The 19958-nt window shown below is 38.6% G+C and overlaps 1 protein-coding gene across 6 annotated transcripts in view; it reads right to left on the minus strand.

Annotated features, from left to right (window-relative positions):
- The window catches only part of arhgef2 (rho/rac guanine nucleotide exchange factor (GEF) 2), a 56288-nt gene that overhangs the window by 21007 nt on the left and 15323 nt on the right, over positions 1-19958 (minus strand). The window contains exon 1 of one of the 6 annotated variants that reach the window (XM_027142712.2): positions 11141-11426. The exons of 4 other annotated variants lie outside the window; for them this stretch is intronic. In XM_027142712.2, coding sequence (XP_026998513.2) covers positions 11141-11215 — 75 coding nt within the window. In that variant the 5' untranslated portion in view covers positions 11216-11426. Of the gene's footprint in view, positions 1-6724; positions 6870-11140; positions 11427-19958 lie in introns of those variants that run through there. One more of the 6 variants, XM_027142713.2, reaches the window with a different exon arrangement.

Here is a 19958-nt window from a genome sequence, read left to right on the forward strand (position 1 = left end):
GTGATTGCGAGATGCTGTGTTAATAGTTATGTTATCATACTCTGTTTGAAACGTCAAACCATAATGCCACGACTCCCAACACCACCAAGTTACTGCTTTAATTAGAGCATTCGGCAAGACAGGGAAGTCCGTCTCGGTGAGAAATACAATAGCTGTTGACACAATACAGTGTTGCGAGGGAAGTCAAAACTAAACGGGTATCTAACTTTCCTTTAGTCTTAAACTGTTTAGTCTTTCCTTTAGTCTTAAACCTTTAGTCGCAAACTGTTTAATCTCCATTCCGAATCTTTATCCACGGGTGCCCTTGTGGACATCCAGGTTTAAACTGTTTAAACCGTAAGACGGAGTAAATGCTTTATTCACAATTTTGTGACAAGCCCAGGGTCATAATCAGGACCTTTGTGAAACAAGGAAGTCGCAGTTCCTCCTTGGACTTCTGCACTAGCTGTGCTTTTTCGGTTCTCCGCCACACAAAGTGTTAACAGATGTCCAACGGCAGGATGCACTTATAACAAGGTCCTAAAATATATTTAGCCGAGTTATTTAATTGGCCGTGTACGCAAAGTGTTCTCGAAGTGATGTGCGCTTACAGCGGCTTGACACTCAGGTGCCTCGCAGCGTGAGACTGTTTCTACTTGCAAAAAGCCTCTCTGCTCGCTGTGTATTTGCATCATCACGTTTGCAGATGATATCTTGCGAAGGAAGTATATCAAATGAACTTCCTCTAAGAGAGAGGAGGACCGAGTTAGCAGGAAAACAAGAAGAGGATAGATAGGTTATTGAGAAAAGGGTGAAATTGCAGTTTCTGCATTTATTGCACAGAACAAAAGAGCTTAATGTGTACGTGAATAACAGCGCATGCTGAAGAGTTTTCCATCTACCACAGCAAGCCCGAATTGTCGAATTGTTACGTGCTCAATGCTCCCTCGTTACTTTCTCTTGAACACATCTTGTCGCCTTGTCGAAACCAGCGTCCTTCCCATAGTGGCAACTTCCAATATCGAATAAACATCTACTTTGTATGGTTTTCACCTTATAAATGAGTTGTTACTACAGTAATAAGAACATATCAGAACAATCCCTGCAGGTTAAACACCTCTAGGCTTCTTTGACTAGATGGATATTTTCTGATAAGTTGCAGGGAACGTTTGAGGCTTCTCAAAGAGAGTGGCAAGCCAAAGCAAAAAATACAGGATCTAGAATTAACCCTTTTTAGAATATGCTGGGAAAGTGGTGGCTCAAATGGTTAAGCTTCTGGGTTGTTGATTGGAAGATCGGGGTTCAAGCCAAGCTGCCACTGTTGGGCCATTGGGCAAGACCCTTAACACTCTCTGCTCTAGAGTTGCTGTACCATGTCTGACCCTGCGCTGTGATCCCAACCTCCAAAATTGGAATATACGAAGAAAGAATTTCACTGTGCTGTAATGTATACGTGACTTCAATAATACATTTCACTGAAGCTATTTTACACTATCGACTGTGTAATATGCTCTATTCAAGGGCCCTTTTTTCCACAGTGTGCTAACTACACTTAATCGTGTAGGCCCTGCTTGCTTTCCCTCAGTTTCCCCGGCTGGATTGGGAGTGTCTGTATGCTCTGAATGACACTTAATTAAAAGGGGCATGATAAACATCAGCACAAATACACTGGAAATATCTCAGGAGGCCAAAATTCCTCTCCGTTGGAATGCAATAAGACTGCCGTCTCTCCCTTAAATAAATCGGTAACCGGAGACTTCACATGGCATTCGTTTGCACTGACATTGTCAGAGCGCTCCAGAGGCAGCGCCTACACAACAGCTCTTACTGTCTAAAAGAAGAGGAAGTGTAAGACTATATGATAGAAAATAGCCCTAAATTTTGTTGAGCTGGGGATTTGCTGTGAATTGAAGAAGTGAAGAACTGTTAGAAATATGTCATCTGATTGTTTTGGTGAGGTTTTCTGTGAGGAAATCTTTATTAAACATTCTTTAGTCTCCGGTGCAAGAGTTGTGACAGTCGGAGGTTTTCCACCACATGAAAGTCTTCACGATGAGTTTGCAGTTTCTTTGCAACATTGTACAATGTACATATTTCAATTAATACAAGACTGTAATCCTTTCTAAATTACTATTAAGCTGTTACAATAATTTCAGTGCGATAAAAGTAACCATGCTTCACCTCAGACACCATCACACCACCCTGTTATTACTAATTGCCCGTAACACCACGTCTTGAGTGTATTTATCCCTTAAAAATTCAGCATTGAACAAGGGTAAAAAGAGAATCGGTGACTTTTTCACCACTTTGACCATAACAAAGTGTGATGATGCTGCAGATATCCTCCAGGCTTAATGGTTTACCGTTTGCTGTGTTCTTGAGAAGGCCTTTAACCCTTAACCCCTTTGCATCAAAGCAGTTTCCAGATTAAAGTCTAACAAAAGATGGTGTGATAATCTGATGGTCATTTTCACCTCATCATTTTTTTCCATTTCAAACAGATAGCATTGTTCAAAAACCACTATCTTGACCCATTGTAGTGGCTTTCAATTGTTTTGTTTCCAGGGTCCTGTATATCTGTAAAATAAAACCCGTCATTTCCAGATTTTTCCATCAATAGAACACTTTGACCTTTGTGCTTGGACCCCTAAATATCCAAACTTAGATGATATAGACTGTAACTTTCACAGGTGTAAGCAAAATCAATCAGATTCACAGAATCATTGCTCTAAAAGTGTACCCATTTGTTCCTCTCCGTTTATCCCTCACTTTATCCCTATTTCTCAGGTGCAGCAGATGAGCACATCTCGCTCTAAGCACTTATACTAGTGCCACCACTTTAATCCCCTTTAATTCCAGTCTGCTATCAAAATTCCCTTTAGGATTTGCCTGTCGCACTTTCTAGCAGGTTCCATGTCTATATTTAGGTAAAATAAGTATCTTTAGAACAGCAACAGGAAGTACGGCAGTGTTTAATCAAATACGTATACGAGAATTACCTGCTACGTACATTCACATACAAACTCCTTCCTTCCGTGCATTATTTTTCTTCACGTCCCTAGAGATGTTCAATGAAAGGTCGTATCTGACGGTATAAGACAAGACCGTGTTTATAACTTTATTATAAAAGTTATGGTGTTATAACAAACTGCATAAAATTTATGAAATAAAATTGTGAACAGGGAACTGAAGGAAATTTGGACCACAAGCACCAAGGGATTGGTTCGAGGATTTTATCATGCCACTTGTTTGGAATTGTTGCTTCACCACATCATCTAATTTGCAATAAATTCAAGAAATTCAAATGTGGCTTTGTCAGTTGGCACTGTCGCTGAGATCCAAGCTGGTGTCATGGCTGTGTGTAGAAATGTAAATGTCGCATTTTGCCTTGCCTGTGTGTACAAAGGTTGGGAGAGTAATTTTATCCGATTGCAGGAAGCGATTTAAACCGAGCGACGAACAATAAGAGAACAATAAAGGCTGGATGTAATGTTTGTTTATTCCGCGTCACAGACTCTATGTTCACCAAACCTGGCTAATGTTTTATGTTCTTTGATCTGAACCAATGGTTCTTTACCATTTTGTTATGCTAGCATGTAACTCCTGATCTCACGCTTCTTAATGTAACCACTGTAAGGTGTTCCAGATTTTTGGGACTTTTTCAAATACCTGTACTTTTGAAGAAGCGGGACCTTGAAAATATTTACAATGTGAAGTCGCTCGTTTCAGAGAGCTGGTCGAAACAAAGTCTGCACCAAACAACAGGATCATTCATTCTCTCTCGGCACTGCGGGTATTCAGGGTAGTGCACAAGACCCAGTGTCCAGCAATCCCAAATCTTTCTTCAGGTTGGGAAAAAAAAACAAAGAGAGCGTTGCTTTAGGAAGATAAAGAGCTGAAAGCCCCAAGGATAACCTCTGATGGATAAGGATAACCTCTGATAGACTGAAAAAAAGCAGGGGCATTAGTACCAGTGGGGGCTTTAGTGTGGTGGGCAGACAGATGAAGGAAGAACAACACCAACAAAAAAGGAGTGCTGGGGGAATGAAAGGAAAAAAGCCCTCAAGCGAGACCAAGCAGGATAGAAAGAGCAGGTAACTTGATTTCAGACAAAGACGAGACAAAGAAAGGAAGAGGCGGGAGGCGGAGAGCGTTAGTGTGACTTGAGTTTTCGTCCCTCAACACTAGCTCTGGAGTGATAATTAAAAACCCTGACAAAGCGCTCTTTTGTGTGAAGAGTCAATGAGCGACTCCTTAAAGAGAGATGAAGTGTCCTCGTAGACCTTTACAGCACTACAGGACTGCATGTAAATACGTACACTGGTGCATTGCAGCAGTTTCATGATGAGATGCATGCTGGGAAAAGATTAAAGCCACTTATCGTGTTTGTTCCTCTTCTCTAAAACGAGTTAGATCGCATGAGTCCACAACAATCACCGATCACAACACCTCAACGGGACAATAGGAGTTATTGCAGGAAACCCTGGAACTTTAACAAACCTCTGTGATATTTTAGAAAAGCCACCAGAGATGTTGTATCAACAACAGACAAGAGAGTGTACACTTCTGCAAGAAGTGATTGAAGCCTTCCTTCACTCCATGTGTAACCAGATGGAGGCTAACTTACGCTTTTGCTAGCATGGAAGTGACTTGGTGACACAAAACAGCTAACGAGCAACCCCGCTAATCCCTCCGGGAGTGATTGGAGTGACAATTAAAACTCCCAGGAGGATGCCTAAGACTGCCCTTAGAGAGAGAGATCGAACCAGAATCAACCACACACACACACACACACACACACACACACACACACACACACACACACACACACACACACACACACACCTGTTCAACTCCATCAAGCAAATGAGTCACAGTCAACACAGCCGTAAAATCCAAACGCTCTGACCGCGATTGCTCAGCTGTGCGTTCGCACTCAGATGCAAACGAGATTCCATTCTGATGTAATACGGCTAGAAAATGGTGTTAAATCTGTTTGTTTTTGAATGGGAAAGCAAACATTTTCCCCCTATCTTGATTTAAATCTTCCTTTGTTCATATTTCCCTTCATAATCTAAGCATCAGAATGCAGAACCTGATAAAACCCGACCTAACGGTACTCTGTGGAAAGAAGTGATGAGCGATAAGCGATGAGTGATGTCTAAAGACTACTGAGTGAGGTCACTTCCTCATTCGTCAGGCTCTTTAGTCAGCCACAAGGTTTTTAGTCAGAATCCCAGACTCGGGGGCAGACACAAAATCAGACCCTGAATTCAACCAGTAACGTAGCCACAGTGTAGATGAGTGGGTTAATGAAACACTCATGCTAACATACGCTACGACCTTAAGGACTATGTCTGTTTGATCGTACAAACTTGTTCAGCTAACATTACTGAATAATACATGCCACAAGACATGAAACTGAAATCAGATTATTCTGTTTATACTACGTTTTAAATAAATCTAAATTGGTGCAAATATGCGTAAGGAAAAAGTGGTTGGATTTCTTCATTTGAAATTTCACTCCACTTCATATAAATCCAGTCGTACAAAACGTGGATGAACGCTCAACTTGTCCTCTCTGTAACTATTCATTTCGTCTATAGCTGTGAGAATTATTACATCTTGTGACATCATCTTTATTCAAGCTTCCTGAAAAATTTACCACAGGATTCGCTACATGACTGTAAGGACTAAAATAAAAATTAATAATATTGTTTGTATGGACATTTATAAAAGATTAGGCGTTAGGTTTAGAACTTTATTTACGTGAAATTTAGCCAAATCAAAAATCTTTATAGAACTATTAAGCGAGATCAGGTCATTTTGTATTGTTCTGGTTAACTAGGGATCATCAGAGAATCTCCTAAAGGTGCTAGCAGAAATTAGCGTGAGGGATAAAAACAGTGATTGTTAGTAGTATCATCAGACGTTTGTGCCTTACATGATCCTTACTGTGTGTTTTTGTGTCTGTTCAGCTGTTAGAGAGTTTCTGTATTGGCCCTGCTGTTTGCACAGGTGCCCTCCATCCCCCACCGCAGATGGCTGCAGGCTAAAACAGCGACATGCTCCGCCCACACTGTACAATAAACGTGTTCTCCTCACATCGAGAGATCTCTGGATCTGGTAGTCGTAGTGTAGATGTGGAATGTGATAGCCTAGTGGTTAAGGTGTTGGACTAAGTATCGGAAGGTCATGAGTTCGAATCCCAGGTCCAAAAAACTGTCACTGCTGGACCCTGATCGAGGCCCTTAACCCTCAATTGCTCCTTTGTATAAAATGAGATAAAATGTAAGTCACTCTGGATAAGGTCGTTTGCTAAAGGCCGCAAATGCAAGATCTCTGGACTTGCTAGCTAAGATCTCTGGATCTCATAGTATAAGTCAAGATTGCTTCGTCTGCTAGTCAAGATCTCTGGATCTGCTAATGTTTAAGTCTATAAATCATAAGTTTTCCTGCAGCTGCTGCATTTAGTGTGGTTTAAACAAATAGTGAAAAAACAAAGCAAAACCCAAAATATGTCTGAAAAGATTTTGTGTACGAAAATTGTAAATATTGTACGTAGTTATGTTTACACAGCCAGAGATGGTAGACCTTTAAAGTTTAGCTCTTGTTTCTTTTGATTGCGATTGTTTACTCTAAACACGCAATCTAACCGGTAAACTATTTTTTTCAAGTTGTAATGTTTTAATGTTAAATCTGATGGTAATTTTGTAAGACTAGAGTTGATACCGACAGTCCATACCATCTCCTGCTGCGTCTGGTTAGTGTTTACGATGTAGCTTCACGCTTTGGTCTCGGTAAACTCTCCCTCCAAGCTGTAGTTGCTGACCTCCTGACAAACTCCCAACACACCGGTGTGATCACAAAGAAATAACGAAGCATCTGGAGTGAGTATGCGAAACTCTGCTATATTCCTGAGAAGTCCTGAGGTCGCCGTCATATCCTCAGGAAAAGGTAAAAACCATGAAAGAATTCAGTAAGTTTTAAACTTTGTCTTCTTGATAATGAGCTACACAAAAAGTTAGGGTGATGCTCTTATAGAAAAACAATCAACAGCAGGAGCATTAGAATATATTTCTTCTCATTGCACATCAATTTTTCATCTGTTACAATTTCCATTAATCAACATGAACATCATACTTTTTGTCTGTTTATAGTTACAGGTAAGATCGTGTTATTGCTTATGTCAAAAGGGATATAAATGCAGCGTCAAACCTCGATATTTATGTTCCACCGTTTCAACAATGTAAATATTACAGCTTTGCATTCGACCGTCACAAAAAGTAAATAAAGAATTAGCATTTTTTGTTAAGCAGATTTTTTTAGACATATTGAAACTCTATTTTATCTAGTCTAAGATGCTATGAAGCAACCTCCATACAATTTCATGTGAACTAGCTGTTACCATGAAAACCACAAGATATTTGATCGAGAACGTGAATATTAACCGCAAAATATTCGAATTCGCAATTTTTAACTCGCGTTATAAGTTCCGCGAGAAAACACTCAAGTTCAAAGGATCGCTTGGATTGTACATGGGTACAATTCATTGTTTTTTTTATTATCATATATTAAAACAGTATAAATTTTTAAATATTGTGCATTTCATTATGAGAAAACACTCTGTGACGAACAAGCGATCGATTTAGTATTGTTCTGGAATTTTTGAGCGTACTATAATAGATATAAGATACAAGAACTGTTAAACGCGGCTTACACGAATATCTTTTTTTTTTGCCCTATGACTGTCTAAAGATTTGCGAAACACATCAGTCCTGCCAGCCGATGTGAAAAGACAAATATGAGTCACACACTGACAAACACACACACCTCCTACATGAAAGCAATCTTAAAACTAAAGTCGACCTCGATCAAAATCCCCAGGGTGTCATAAACCACCCCGTGAGCTGAGCTTCTCCGCCCTCTCTACCCCACGTGTCGGTGTTTTTCCTGTCGAGTAATAACTAAGAAAGGTTCCTTTCCTCAGGTTTTGGCTGTGTAAACCACTCAAACTGAGAAGTCTGCAAACTAAGAATTTACAGAAACTGTGTTGTTACTGTATTATAACATCACCAGCAGCAGCGAAGGCATTTAAAGGTGATTTCCGTGCGAGAAATTAACAATACATTCTATTTTTGTCATACTGCTTACACGTCATACATCATAACAGCACGTTGTTTAAATTTAAAAAATAAACGATGTACTAACTCTCCTTCCTGTTTATATGGTTGAAAAATTCATGTTACAAGTAGCTTCACCTCTGGCGATGGAGACTCCTTTTTGCTAAATGCTAAATAAAACATTGTACAAAAAAAGTCACCACTGTAATGTTTGTAAATAGAAAGAGCGCATTAACATCAACCTGCGCTGTAATGCTAATATGATACGATATAGGTATCATTATGAATTATGAAAAAATTTACTTATCTCCAAATATATCAATAATTACAATTAAATCCTCAGAACCTTCATTTTGTTATTTTCATACAAAATAAAGTAAAACTCCAGAATAATGCAGGTTTTATGCAGAGACGTGTCATGTGACATCGTCAATTGTAATTTTCATTGTAATTTTACCAATTCAATTAAAAAAAACACACACACACACACACAAAGAATGTCTGCAATGTTGCTTTGCAAACTTTGAAAAAAGCCACAAAATTATGTATTTATGTATGAAGAAAAAAAATCCTGGTGGGATTGAATAATGTATTAAAATCTCAGGAAGTATGAATGTCCAGAATTAATGTCCAGAATTAAAAAAAAAACAAAAAAACAACACTTTTCAGAACATCATCACTAGCCCTGTATTCCAATCAGTAGGAGGCTGCTTAACTAGGGCATTTTTGACAGCAACAATCACAAAAACCTATCTTCGATATATAATCGAATTCTGGCACAAAACACACACCAGACATCAGTGTTGTTCTACATCCGACCTTCAGCGATGATGTTTCACCTTGAGCTGCATGCGGCAACCTTCAGCTGTTACTGCAACCGATATGCAACCGTGCAGCAGATGCTGGCGTACCACATGCGAAGGTCCGAGTGTATATCGGTAGCACCGAGTGGCACCATTATATCTGGTACCAGGCAGAACAGAGATCCGATTGAGACGGCGCCGTGTGAGACGATGGAACGGATCGCTGAGGTGAAGTCAACCCTGCGAGCGCTCCAGTAATAATAGAAGGTCTGTTAGCGCTCCTTTCTATTAGCGCTGTTGTATGTGTATGTGTATGTGGACTGTCTCATGTCTAAGCCTTGAGCTCTGGTCACAATCCTTTCTGTGTCCTCATGGATGACTGATTGCTTGACTGCCCTCAGGAAAAAGGAGCTCGTCTAAAGCTCGCATCGTTTGGGATGTAGCACAAAAACCGTTAAAAAAAGAGTTAAAAATCGATTTAACGATATTTGTTCACATTTATAACATGAATACAGTCAAACAGGCCCATGTTGCTTTATCAAACCCTAGCATGATTAAAAAAGTTCTTTAAACCTTTACAGATAACATAGTTAGACTTCCCTCCTGATGAATTAGAGAAGCGTGGGAAGTTTGGAAGCAAAATAATTTATGATTGAGTCATATTTAAAAATGATTGAAAATCTGATCAAATTATTCATGGAGCAGTATAAAGAGACTAACAGCTCCATCGATATTTATGCAAAGAAAATTTCTTCAGAATCCTGGTGTCGATTTTGAATAATAGTTCAAAATAATTTGATAGTTGAATACTTCATCGCTGAATACCAGAGATTTGGAGCGTTTAATCCTGACCGTGTGCAAAACTGGACTCACACTCTGTCAAAAAAAAAAAAATACTAAACCATATAACCCATATGTGTGTGTGTGTGTGTGTGTGTGTGTGTGTGTGTTTTTTACAAATGCTTGAACTGAGTTTCACTTACTAAAATTAGTCTACAGTGTGAAGCATTGTCAGTCTTTTTTTGCATGCAGAAAGAAGACATTTGTGCATGCAAAAACATCTGGACATATGTGTGTGTGTGTGTATTGTATGAACCACCACATGCACTTCCTTCTTCCTTATAATGACTGATGCATGAATCAGACATAAGACAAACACACACACACACACACCCACACAACACACACACCCCCCTATCTAATCACCTGGCATCCTGGCACCGTCCTCCATCAACGGCTACAGGACAAAACACAAAACCCTTTCTACCTGACGCACAATTTCCAATCATCACACGAACAAAAGCGCAAGATATGACTCTGCAAATGAATAAACGTGCATCTAAACGTCCATCTCATGTTGCTGAAGTGTAGGACACAATGACTGAAAGGTACCTGGTTTCCTGGTGACCTACAAAGAGGTGAAAATAATTGCAGTTACACACTTTAGTGTAATGCACCAGGTTTACAATGCTGTGATGGCTGAACAACAGTTAATGTGTGTGTGTGAGGTTGTATAAGTCAATGAAGTGAAAAGAAATAAAATATACCACAATCCCAAATGCATAGTGTATGAAAGAAAAGCTCAGAGTGTGTGTGTGTGTGTGTGTGTGTGTGTGTGTGTGTACTGTATTTACAGTAAGAGACATTTGGATGCATTTTGTTTTCTTTTTTCTTATTTTATTTATACATACATATTAAAATATCAATTTTTAAACAACGATATTTTCATAATGTCTTTAAAATAAAATCACCACAGCTTAGCCATTTCCCCTCAGCTCCCTCCCCCAACCAATTTTCTTTCAATGGAAGAAAACGTGGCCGTATCCCAAACGCCTCCACGCTCCCTACGCGAGTCCACTAGACAGGATGCTGAAGCGATCTCGTGCTGCCTACATAGCAGACTACTTTTTAAAAACCATAGCGGTTTGGAACGCGGCCCGTATTTCTCGCCACGCTTTCTCTTCCAACACGACATGGCGAAAAGATTCAGGTAAAAAAAAGTGAACGTAGAAAAAAAAGCGTAACCAAAGCAGAACGAATCTTTTAACGGAAACGGGGTTAAAAAACACCCAAAAACGATAGAAGTCGATAAGAGCTGCGTTTTTTTTCTGAAAGATGAGAGCGCGAGCGCAAGCGCGAGCCGCTAATTTCTTAAAGTGCCGCAGTCTGCCGACGAAAAAACCCCACTCGACCGTATCGGATATGCTGAACTATGATGAATTAACCTTCACTCACCTTTAAGTTGACTTCTTTCATTCTGTTTGGACGTTTTTTCATTAACGGGTCCGTAATGCGGGACATACCGAGCATCAGGACCTGTTTAAATAGATCCTAATTCTCGGATCCTAACTAAATAAATAAATACAGATACTAAAGTACAATCCAACACGTCAGTGTCCAACTGTAATGATATATGGATACGATTTAAAAAATGCCTCATGTGGGGGGAAAAAACTCCCATCAACTTTTATTATGTTTCTGCAGTAGATCATAAGCTCAGAATGCAACGCTGCTTCTCTGTACTTTCCGCACACACACAGGAAACCCGCCCCCAACAGCTTTCCTTGTAAGCACCGCCTCTTTTGCGCTTTGATTGGCTATTGAGATTATACAGACAGGTCGTCCTCCAATCTTAGTAGAAGAGGCGTGGCTTTTCGATGCAGGGAGGGTGTAAATAGAGCGCCGTAGTACAACGATGCAGACGTTGTTTTAAACCACGCCTTGTCATTTGCATACAAATTCTATTCATACTTTTGGCCAATCAGCGTTCATGATTTTTTCTTATTCCCGTCCTCTTTCAGAAGTGCAGCTTATATTTTAGTTTACAATAAAATCCTAGTTTAATCTTATTTATGGTGCTTTTATTGTCTCAAAATACTTCCTCCGTGCGTAAAGCTGAAATAATATAAAAAAAATATATAGAAATATTTGATATAAAATAATAATAATAAGAATAATATTATATTATTATTTAATATGTAAAAATATTATTTAATATTTAAAAACTATTTATATATATATATAAAATAATTAATATTAATGTTAAAAAGAATATTTTTAAAACTATTTTTTAAACTTAAAAAATAATTTTTTAAACTATAATATTTCAGTATATTAAAGTTTATTACTGATTAACGTTTTATTAATTGAAAACATATTCTACATTTTATATATGTTTCTTGGAACGTTTTTTATTTTGTTTATTTATTTTATTATTATTATTTACAGTTATTAAAATAAACCTCTCAATGTCACGTCTATTATTGGTAGTTACCGTAAAAGTTTACCCAAATGAACCAATGGATTGTTTGATAGGAAACAAGAAACATCTAAATTTAGAGAGGCAGAAAGAGAACGCCCTGTGCCATAGTCTCTTACTTGCTGTTGGGATTTTACAGAAGTGTGTTTGGGGTGTGTGTCAGTGCAATCGTGTGTGCTGAAGCATTACGCTTCTCTATGCTCACATCTCATCTAAATAATACACAAGCTTTATTGTTTATATCCTTGATGTTTCTGATCACTTCATATTTTTTGGCAGGTGATTCTGTGGAAATGCTCCCTTCGTTAGGTGTGTAGGAAGAAGAGCGAGAAGTAGGTGTTTTAGAAAGAACAGAAGAAACCATAGATAAACAGACACCTACCTGAAACACTTAGGTATAGACATGAAGTCTCTGACACAAAGACTCATCCCAAAACTGTCAGACAAACCGAACGGTGCACTCCTACGACAATGCGAACACTGAATAGTAATGAGTGAGGAATAAAACACTTCACACACCTTCTTTTAGGCATTTCACAACATTAAAATTAACTAGAAACTGATCATGATGTGATACGTTTTAATTAATAAAAAATGTAAAATAAATAAATAAATAAATAAGTTGTCCATTGTTGTGATTTAAGAGCCATAAAATACGTGAGTGATGGTGTGATGCAGTAAAACCACTGCGAAGTGAGTAATGTCCTGGTACGTCCATATTTCATGTCCACAAAACATGGTAGATTTTGTTATCTCTTATGTTATTGCAGCTATATACAGTCATTCTCTCACAAACTTTCTTTTTACTCCTCTCTTGAAAAAAAAAAGAAACGGCTTGTTTCGTTACCTCTGCCGTCCATCGTAAGACTTTCATGTGGTGGAAATCATACAGACTGTAAGATCTGACACGAGACTCCTTCCATAAATGATGCATAACCACGTTTTAACAAAAAAATTAATTATTACATTGCGAATGTGCGAATTAATTATTACAATAGATACGATATCGTTTAAAGGTTATCGCTGAGTAAGGTGCTAGGTAAAGATGGCTGACAAGGTACTTTGGTAACGACAGCATTTGTGTATTTAATGGAAATTTAATGAAGAAAGTAGGTAAGCTGGAGAGATAGTACAGACATTGCATTCATGTGGTGATTGAGAATAGACAACATAAAGGTCTTTCACGTGAAGGTCTATCACATGAAGGTCTATCACAACATCGTCTCACAGCTACAGAGCGAACAGACTCTCTTTCACCCACTATAGTGACTCACTTTCCATTCATCTCCTTCCTTTGTGTCACTGGGTAAAGTTGTCTTTCTCACACACCCACGCTGATTACTGCAGGTAAGATGAGACAGGTGTTCCGTCAATAGAAGGAAGGGAAAGACGACCGCTCGCTGTCCTGTTTTCTGCGCCTGGATGTCTCTTGGGAGCTGGTTAGTGATCCCTACATCCCTGGATTTCAACAGCGTATCCAGACGTCTTCAGAATACATTAAAGAGTCTGAGATTTTTAGTATCGCCATACAACTTTATTTGAATTCGAGCTCTGTAGATTTTTTTTAAATGAGAATTTGGCTCTGCCACTAGAACTCCAAACAGTATAGTTTAGACCTGCTTCTTTTCCTAAGGGAAATTTCCATAAGGGAAATAACAAGGTGCATATACATAGAATGCAGGTTTTTTTATGTGTGTGTCATATCAAGTGTGTGTGATGTACAAAGCATCACTGCAATACAGAAAGTCTCGAGCGAGTCAAGTCGAGTGTGTTGCTGGGGTGTAGTGTGAGATAACACAGAGGTCACTCAGAGGTTACACAGCAGCTCCTGAAAGTACTGACCTTGAAAACCACATACACACACACACACACAAGCTCGCAGGCTGCGTGAAGGGCCGATTGTCGTTCGATAGCTATGTTATGCAGTGCTGTACGAGAGGATAGATTACATACTAGGAACAAACTAGACTGAGAACAAGAACAGAACAAAGGGAGAATGAAAGAAAAGTCAGGGTAGGAGCAACAAAGAAAAAGGGAGAGAGATCGAATTTCAGAAGTTCATTAGCACAACGACAGAACACAATAGTGCGAGGAGGCACAATTACATATCACAGTATCCCACTAACCCGAACTAAAACTCCAACAAACCCGAGTCCACAGGGTAGATGATTATCTGCGGGACAAAAATGGAGAAGATTGTTCGACGTGGGTGACGAGCTGGGAATCTTTTGGAAGCTGATCAATTTGAAATTACACTCATGCTTAACATCTGAGCATGAACATGGTACTATATAATCCACCCTAATTGCTCGGTCTTGAATCAGCGCTCTCTTAAAATGCACTTGTCCTCCCTTGTTCGATAAGGATAATGATTGTCTTTGTGGGCTCTTTGTCATCCAGGACTCTCCTTTTAAAGCCGATGATGTGGATCAATGGGAACTTGAGCACATGGGGCTGTATTCACAATCGGCCTCTTGTGTCCAAAAAAGTAGTTCACAGGGAAAGTTTTGCATATTTAGAGAGTGGTTGTGCACAAGTATTTCCATCCTGTGTGTTTTTAATAGTGTCTTCACAACACACATTAAATAAAAACGGGATAGAAAATAAGGACCGCAGAAGACTTTTTTCTTCTTTCATTCTCTGATCTAACGTGTGCAACATAGTTTATTTATTACATTTAGCAGACACCCTTATACAGGGTGACTAACACATTCTAAGGGCCTTGCATAGGGGCCCAGCCCTGGTAGATTTGTGGACCTAGGATTCAAACTCACAAGCTTCTAATTGGTAAAGCAACTCCTTAACCACTACGCTACCACATCATATACAAACACGTGCATAGGTTAAAGGATGATCTGACCAAGCAATCACTTACAAGCACAAGTCTAACTCATAATTTTATTCATAAACAAGTTACTGGACTTCAAAGTGGCAATGCTTAATATAAATATCTATAATATAAACCCAATCCATAATATAAACCAAAACTGGAGCCTTATAAACCCAAACTCCTGCTTTATAGCCTCCAAACAACATCAGGGGATAGAAAATAAGGACTGAGGCCATCCTTAAAAATATTCTTGTTTGCCTTAACTACAAATCAGGACCGACTCAAATAAATGTATATATATATTTTTTGGCTTTAAGTCCGACCGACTTGCCGGTTGTAAATTTGTGTTAAGACCGACCCTTTTTTTTAACTCTTCAGTAAACAAAATGTCCACGGTCACTGTTCAGTTATACGGCTTTGGGCACCATAATATATCTAAAAAATTCATTAAAACAGCGTGACACCGCTTTAACTTGGCACGAAGTTCTGGAATAACTGTGCCCAGCATCAAAATAAGGTTTGCGATGATGCGCCCGAAGGCACGGGTTGAAGACCCAGTCAGTGACGTCACGATATGCTAATTTGTTTAAAGTCATACCTACTGTACGTAATCACCATCACCAAAATTGTACTTTTTTTTTACATTGAAACTTGAAAAAAAATATATAGACCTACCTACCGAGCCTTTTTTTAATATACTGTTACTGCAAACCAAAATATTTTAAGGATGGCCTGAAGAAGAACTTTTTAAATATCAGTTAATCAGAATGATATTCAATCACGGTTACAAATGGAATGTAGTTTATTCAAACATGTTCAGGTTTGAAGGATAAGCTGAGCAAGCAATCACACTTAAAGCTGAAACGAAGATTTGTTTGAACAAACATAGTTTGTAATCTATAATCCACCCGAAGTGCTTTTCAAATATCTCTCAAAATGCCGTTTTATTGATGATCTGATTAACCAGCCTGCTAAAAAAGATCCCAGTGAATCAACCCGTCTCTTTTAGTTGGCACATCTGAGGTAGACTTTTCTCTACACTCCTATACTTGTGTCTAATAAATGCGTAAAGCTAAAACAAAAAGCACACCAAACAGGTAAATCACTCAAATGCCATAATTCTAATCTGCAATATCATAATATGTGTCCTAGTCAGACATAATCCCTTTTGCAGCACCAGACGTCTCGAACGAAGGCCTTTGGGCAGAAACCGGTTCAATGTTAATTAGTTTGCTGCTCAAATAAATACTGTGCTTAGATCGAGATGATGATGTAGTACAGGTATTGAAGGCCTTCGCCTCATGCCTGTTCCAAACAGGTGAAGAAAAAAGAAAAGTGACTAAAAGAAATTGGTAACTAACATATAATAACATAAAGGAAGCTAGTAAGCTAGTTAAAGAGAAGAAAAGAAAACTGACTGAAAACAATTGGTAGCTATCATATAATAACATAAAGGAAGCTAGGAAGCTAGTTAAAGAGAAGAAAAAAGAAAACTGACTAAAAAAGATTGGTAGCTAACATATAATAACATAAAGGAAGCTAGGAAGCTAGTTAAAGAGAAGAAAAAAGAAAACTGACTAAAAAAGATTGGTAGCTAACATATAATAACATAAAGGAAGCTAGGAAGCTAGTTAAAGAGAAGAAAAAAGAAAACTGACTAAAAAAGATTGGTAGCTAACATATAATAACATAAAGGAAGCTAGGAAGCTAGTTAAAGAGAAGAATAAAGAAAACTGACTAATAACAATTGGTAGCTATCATATAATAACATAAAGGAAGCTAGTAAGCTAGTTATTAAGTGCAGTTATTAATACACACTGAAATAAATGAGTTTATGGGTTCAGGTGTTTTAAGAACAGGTTATGATTAAGATATCATCTTCGTTCAAGATTTAATTTTGCGACAAAAGCCTTTGAGTTGACATTTTTTTAATCCTTTCGTCAGCCGATACTGTTCCAATGAGAACGATCCCTCGCTTTGTCTCTACATACAGAGCACGATGCAGCAGCGCTTTATTCCTTTACTCCATCCTGCTCTTTCACCTGAGAGACACATGCACACTTCTGGATCTTCGTGTCATTATCTCTGCACCTTCTGAATTGTAATTCTCATTCATTTGATGTCTGGAAATTCAGAGTGAGAAAATAAGCTTTATCTTTAGGTGCTAAATACTAAATCTGAGCGTTGACGTCAGCATGACGCAGGACCAATAACTTCTCAAGAGAATATGAGAAATACATCTTCAACCAAGAAATCTGCACCAGAATATATATTTTATTCTAAACATATTAAATGCCTTTTAGAGGGGACTTTTCCTTTAATCAAAGGACGTTAACGTTCATCAGAAATGAGTGAAACCGGACGTCTGATATGAACAGAATTTAATGTTTAAGGCTATGTCAAGCAAACGAGGTGAAGCGATACGCTTTATTACTATACGATGGAACAATGACGCATGACTCCATGATAGCGGTAAGGTAAACATGCTCAGGTAATCTTTTACGCATCCTGAAACAGACTTTTACTGCGTTTCATATCCGTTGCTCAGAACTGAGGTTTGTTCCTTTTTCCAGGCCACATCCTGTGACATCCTGAGCTGAGGATCTGCAAGAGAGGAGTAGGAGGAGGAGGACCAGGAGGAGGAGGAGGAGAATGGGAGGGACTTCTATTGCGCTGATGCAATCCTGCTGTCCAAGAAGAAATTGCCCAGCTGGCATGAGCAGAGCCGGGGGAGGGCGATTTTCATTCGAATCTCTGCACCGTTCACACGCTCAGTTGCTGGCACATGATCCCACACACACACACACACACACACACACACACACACACACACACACACACACAATTGTGTCATTTTCACTTAAATGTGCTGTTGTGACAAGACCGGGGCTAGCATATGCCAGGAGCAGGCAACTCACCAGCTATAAACACGACATGGAATTACATCGTCAGACTCGTTCAGCTGTTTATAAACACACACACCTAAACTCATAAACCAATCACACACACTTTCACACATGCTGTCCAGATGTCTGTCCACACATCTGGCTTGGAAAGGTATCAGCTTGTTTTTACATCACATGTCCTGGTCTGGGTTTATTGTACAGAAGTGGAAAAACAAAGCGTTAAGGCAGAAGGAATAAGAGCTGAGTGATTTTAGTGATGAGAATCAGAGCAGGTTAAAGTCAAGGTGCAAATTATAGATGATTAGACAGGGTTTGACCCGTGACTAAGACTTTAACCTATAAAAATTAAAGTAAAGACACAAGAATTAGGGTTTGTTTAATAGACTTCTGAAATATGCTGAAAGTTAAATAATACCTTGTACTATGTTGCCACCACCAGGGTTGCCAGGTTCAAGGATTTCCTGCATAATTCTACTATTGCTTGTGGGGTTTTGTGTGTGTATGTTTGTGTGCGTGTCTGTGTGTGTGTTTGTGAGAGAGAGATAGAGAGAGAAAGCGAGAGAGAGAGAGAGAGAGAGAGAGAGAGAGAGAGAGAGAAGGGATTGGTTTTGCTTATGCAAATATCCCTACTAATGCAAGAACATCAGTGAAAGAACTGTTTAGGAGAACTACATACTTTTTATATACAGATGATTCATTTGATTCGTTTTATTTGATTCATTTGTTTCATTACCTTCAGTAAACACCATACATCCAGTGATTTTTAAGACATATGAAATTGAAGCCAAAGTCCAGGAAAAGCAAAACCCTGTCTGGAAAAGCTGCTACAGACTACAACACACAGCAGAGCTCCTAGAAAACACACACACACACACACACACACACACACACACACACACACACACACACACACACACACACACACACACTTCCCTGCTGTCTGATCAGACTCCGCCTTCTCAGTTTCTGCTTCAAATAGCTCCAACCACATAATCTCACTCTTACTGCCCTGTCGATGATGTCAACTGTTGCACTTGCTGAAGCCAATTTCTGTGTTTTACTCATCTGTTAACAAAATGCATTGCCTGGCAACCGAGCAACACAACCTGCACAACAAACACTGCTTAACTGATCTTCAGCTCATGTTTTGTGTCAATCACATAAGTTAAAAAAAAACAAAAAACACACACATTCATGAGCTTTTAAAAAATCCATATCAGATATCGAGGAGGCATTTGTAAAAGTTTCAATACGTTATGAACATACTATACTATATTCGCTACTGATGTGCGATTCTTTCAGTATCTTAAACTAGTAATTCCTCTTAACAGTCATGATAATTGTCCAATATTGTATAATAGCTAACAACACTATTGTTTTGAACACAAATGATCAAGAACAGGCTGAATAACAGGACATCTGATTGGTCAGAATCTGCTGATTTACTTTATATAACAGCAGAACTGATGAAAGTTCAGGTGCAAAGTTCACATTAATGTGATCGTTTATTAGTATAAAAAAAAACACTTTACTGTATTTTATTATAATATTATATCTATTTTTTTCTGTGTGTGTGTGTGTGTATGTGTGTTTCATACTGTTAGTTAGTTAGTTGTTAGTTTTATTTGTAGGAACTCAGGAAAGCAGTAATATATGTAATAGAAGATCAGAAAAAAAAAACTTGAATCAAGTGCTCTTCTTAAAATTCTAATAGAAACCTGAAGCATCACTTAGTTCAATATGGTTATTGCATCGAATACACAGCCAGGTAACAGCCAGGAGTGCCCTCTAGTGGCCACAAACGATTCCACACCCAAAACAAGTTGTATGAATAACTGACCAAACATCTTTGCAACCAGGAGAATCAGAATCAAATCAGAATAAATAAAAAAATATATATATCCAGCTACAGTATGTGCAGCGCGGTTAGACTTTTTTCTTCTTCTCTGATTATTGTTTAACGTCTTGACTCGGTATACACACGTCTTCCTCTGTAACCTGAACACAGTGAAAGAGGAAAGAGGAAGTTCCCTTTCAGCCCCTCACTCGCCTGTGTGT

The sequence above is a fragment of the Tachysurus fulvidraco genome, chromosome 22 (assembly GCF_022655615.1).
Source record: "Tachysurus fulvidraco isolate hzauxx_2018 chromosome 22, HZAU_PFXX_2.0, whole genome shotgun sequence".
NCBI classification, from domain to species: domain Eukaryota; kingdom Metazoa; phylum Chordata; class Actinopteri; order Siluriformes; family Bagridae; genus Tachysurus; species Tachysurus fulvidraco.